The sequence below is a fragment of the Electrona antarctica genome, assembly GCF_951216825.1.
Source record: "Electrona antarctica genome assembly, chromosome: 16".
In the NCBI taxonomy this organism is placed as follows: Eukaryota; Metazoa; Chordata; class Actinopteri; order Myctophiformes; family Myctophidae; genus Electrona; species Electrona antarctica.
The window spans coordinates 27,917,288-27,919,201 of record NC_136797.1 but is presented as its reverse complement, the minus strand read 5'-3'; the positions used below and the strand labels follow the sequence as shown (position 1 = coordinate 27,919,201).

Genomic DNA, 1,914 nt, shown 5'->3' with positions numbered 1-1,914 from the left:
AGATGCAAACATGAGTTCCTCAGCCAGTCAGATACATGGACCATAGCTGCAGTTAATTTGTCTGCTGCTAGTTGTTTATTTTTAGCATGTATATAAAGAACTGTGTCATCAGCGTACATCTGTATGGAGACAGTTGGACAAACAGAAGGCAGATCATTTATATATAAACTACAGATCATTTATACTGTAACTACAGTTACAGTATAAAGAATTACTGATGCAGGTACAGGACCTTTATTTCTTCATAGTTTCTCTCCCCCTCTGCTGATCGAGCTCTGGTCTGACATCACACGCTACACAAACCGCTTTGCGCTGATGTCAGGCATCTCCATATATGTGCTGAGGCTTGTCCACATCTGGGCATAATCTGTGTACTCTGACACCCCATAACCTTGTAGGATTTCCGGACAATCTATCATAATGTATGACAGGACAACATAAGGGTCTAATTGTCTTGTTTTTGAATTTCCAAGATGCCAGCGGGAACGTATTTGGAGCATTATTTACATAGCATTGAGAATATGCCATTCGAACTGCAGCAAAACTTAAACGTGATGAGGGACCTGGATCAACACACAGAGGATTTGAAGAGTCAGATAGACTCCCTGGCTAAAGAGTACACGTCCAATGCTTGGACTCTGTCCTCTGAGCAGAGACTCTCCATACTCGGGCAGATTCAGCAGTCCTACAGCAAATGCAAAGAGTTTGGAGATGATAAAGTACAACTGGCCACGCAGACCTATGAGATGGTTGACAAGCACATCAATCGTCTGGACACAGACCTGGCACGGCTCCAGGCTGACCTGAAAGAGAAGGAGAAGCAGAATGAGAGCCGTACCGACTATGATTCCTCGTCCAGGAAGGGGAAGAAAAGTGACTTCAGGCAGAAGAAGAAGGTGGCTAAAACCACGTCGAAAGTGAGGAGTTCAGATGAAGGTGGCAGCCCCATGAGCAAACAGAAGAAAGTCAAACTCCTTCAACCAGGAGAGATCAACATCAACACTGCCAACTTTGGGAATGTGCACCTCTCTGGTGTTTTGGAAATGCCAGTGGACCTCAACGAGCCCACCTATTGTCTGTGTCACCAGGTCTCCTATGGCAAGATGATAGGCTGTGACAACACCGGCTGTTCCATTGAATGGTTCCATTTTGCCTGCGTGGGCCTGGAAACCACACGGACACCAAGAGGCAAATGGTATTGTCCACAATGCTCACAAGACAGAAAGAGGAAAAAGTCACCTGGATACCTGAAACAAATCAGAAAATAGTATATTCACTACACGTTTCAACTATTTAGCTTTCTTATCTTTCTTAACATGTGGTGTGTTTTCTTTTGGTTTGCATGAAATGGTCAGAAGTACATGATGCTGTTGTCTTGTGTTGTTGTTACACAGTATAACAAGTTAGCAGCTGTGAAGTTGTTCAATATCAATGCGTTTCATTCCAAAAGTAGATTATCTTGGTTCTTGAAAAGTAGATTATGGAACACCACTTAATTAGACAATCTTTTTTTTCTCCATACATAAGAGTAACAAGTTTAGATTCTTACTTAAAAATAAAAATAAATAAATGGCACCCATATATATATATATGGGTGCCATTTTCCCTTCATCCTTTCATATGAAGAAAATCAAGTAATATTTAAAGTTCTGGTTGTATTATGAATGTACCTGGTTGCATCTAGTATATATTTTCTATATGCTAAACTCGTTGTGCTGTTCACTGTGCCATTCTGTCACGTCTGCCCATCGCGTTTATCTAAAGTGATGGCATATGCCTCTGCTTTCCATTACTGCCCACGTATTACTCTTCCTCAGTTACATTACAGTAGCTGCCACTGCTCTGCATAGCTATTGTCTAATTTATACTCTGTTGCACGATATGTCGCTTGGTGACATGGACTGATCTTAAAGC

At 41.7% G+C, this 1,914-nt stretch overlaps 1 protein-coding gene across 1 annotated transcript; it reads left to right on the top strand.

Moving 5' to 3' along the window:
- Positions 1–473: 473 nt before the first annotated feature.
- LOC306939380 (inhibitor of growth protein 4-like) lies at positions 474–1,268 on the top strand (the record flags this gene model as incomplete). Its single annotated transcript, XM_079523967.1, has 1 exon — positions 474–1,268. The coding sequence occupies one exon, from the start codon at positions 474–476 to the stop codon at positions 1,266–1,268; it is 795 nt and encodes a 264-aa protein (XP_079380093.1).
- Positions 1,269–1,914: the final 646 nt, after the last annotated feature.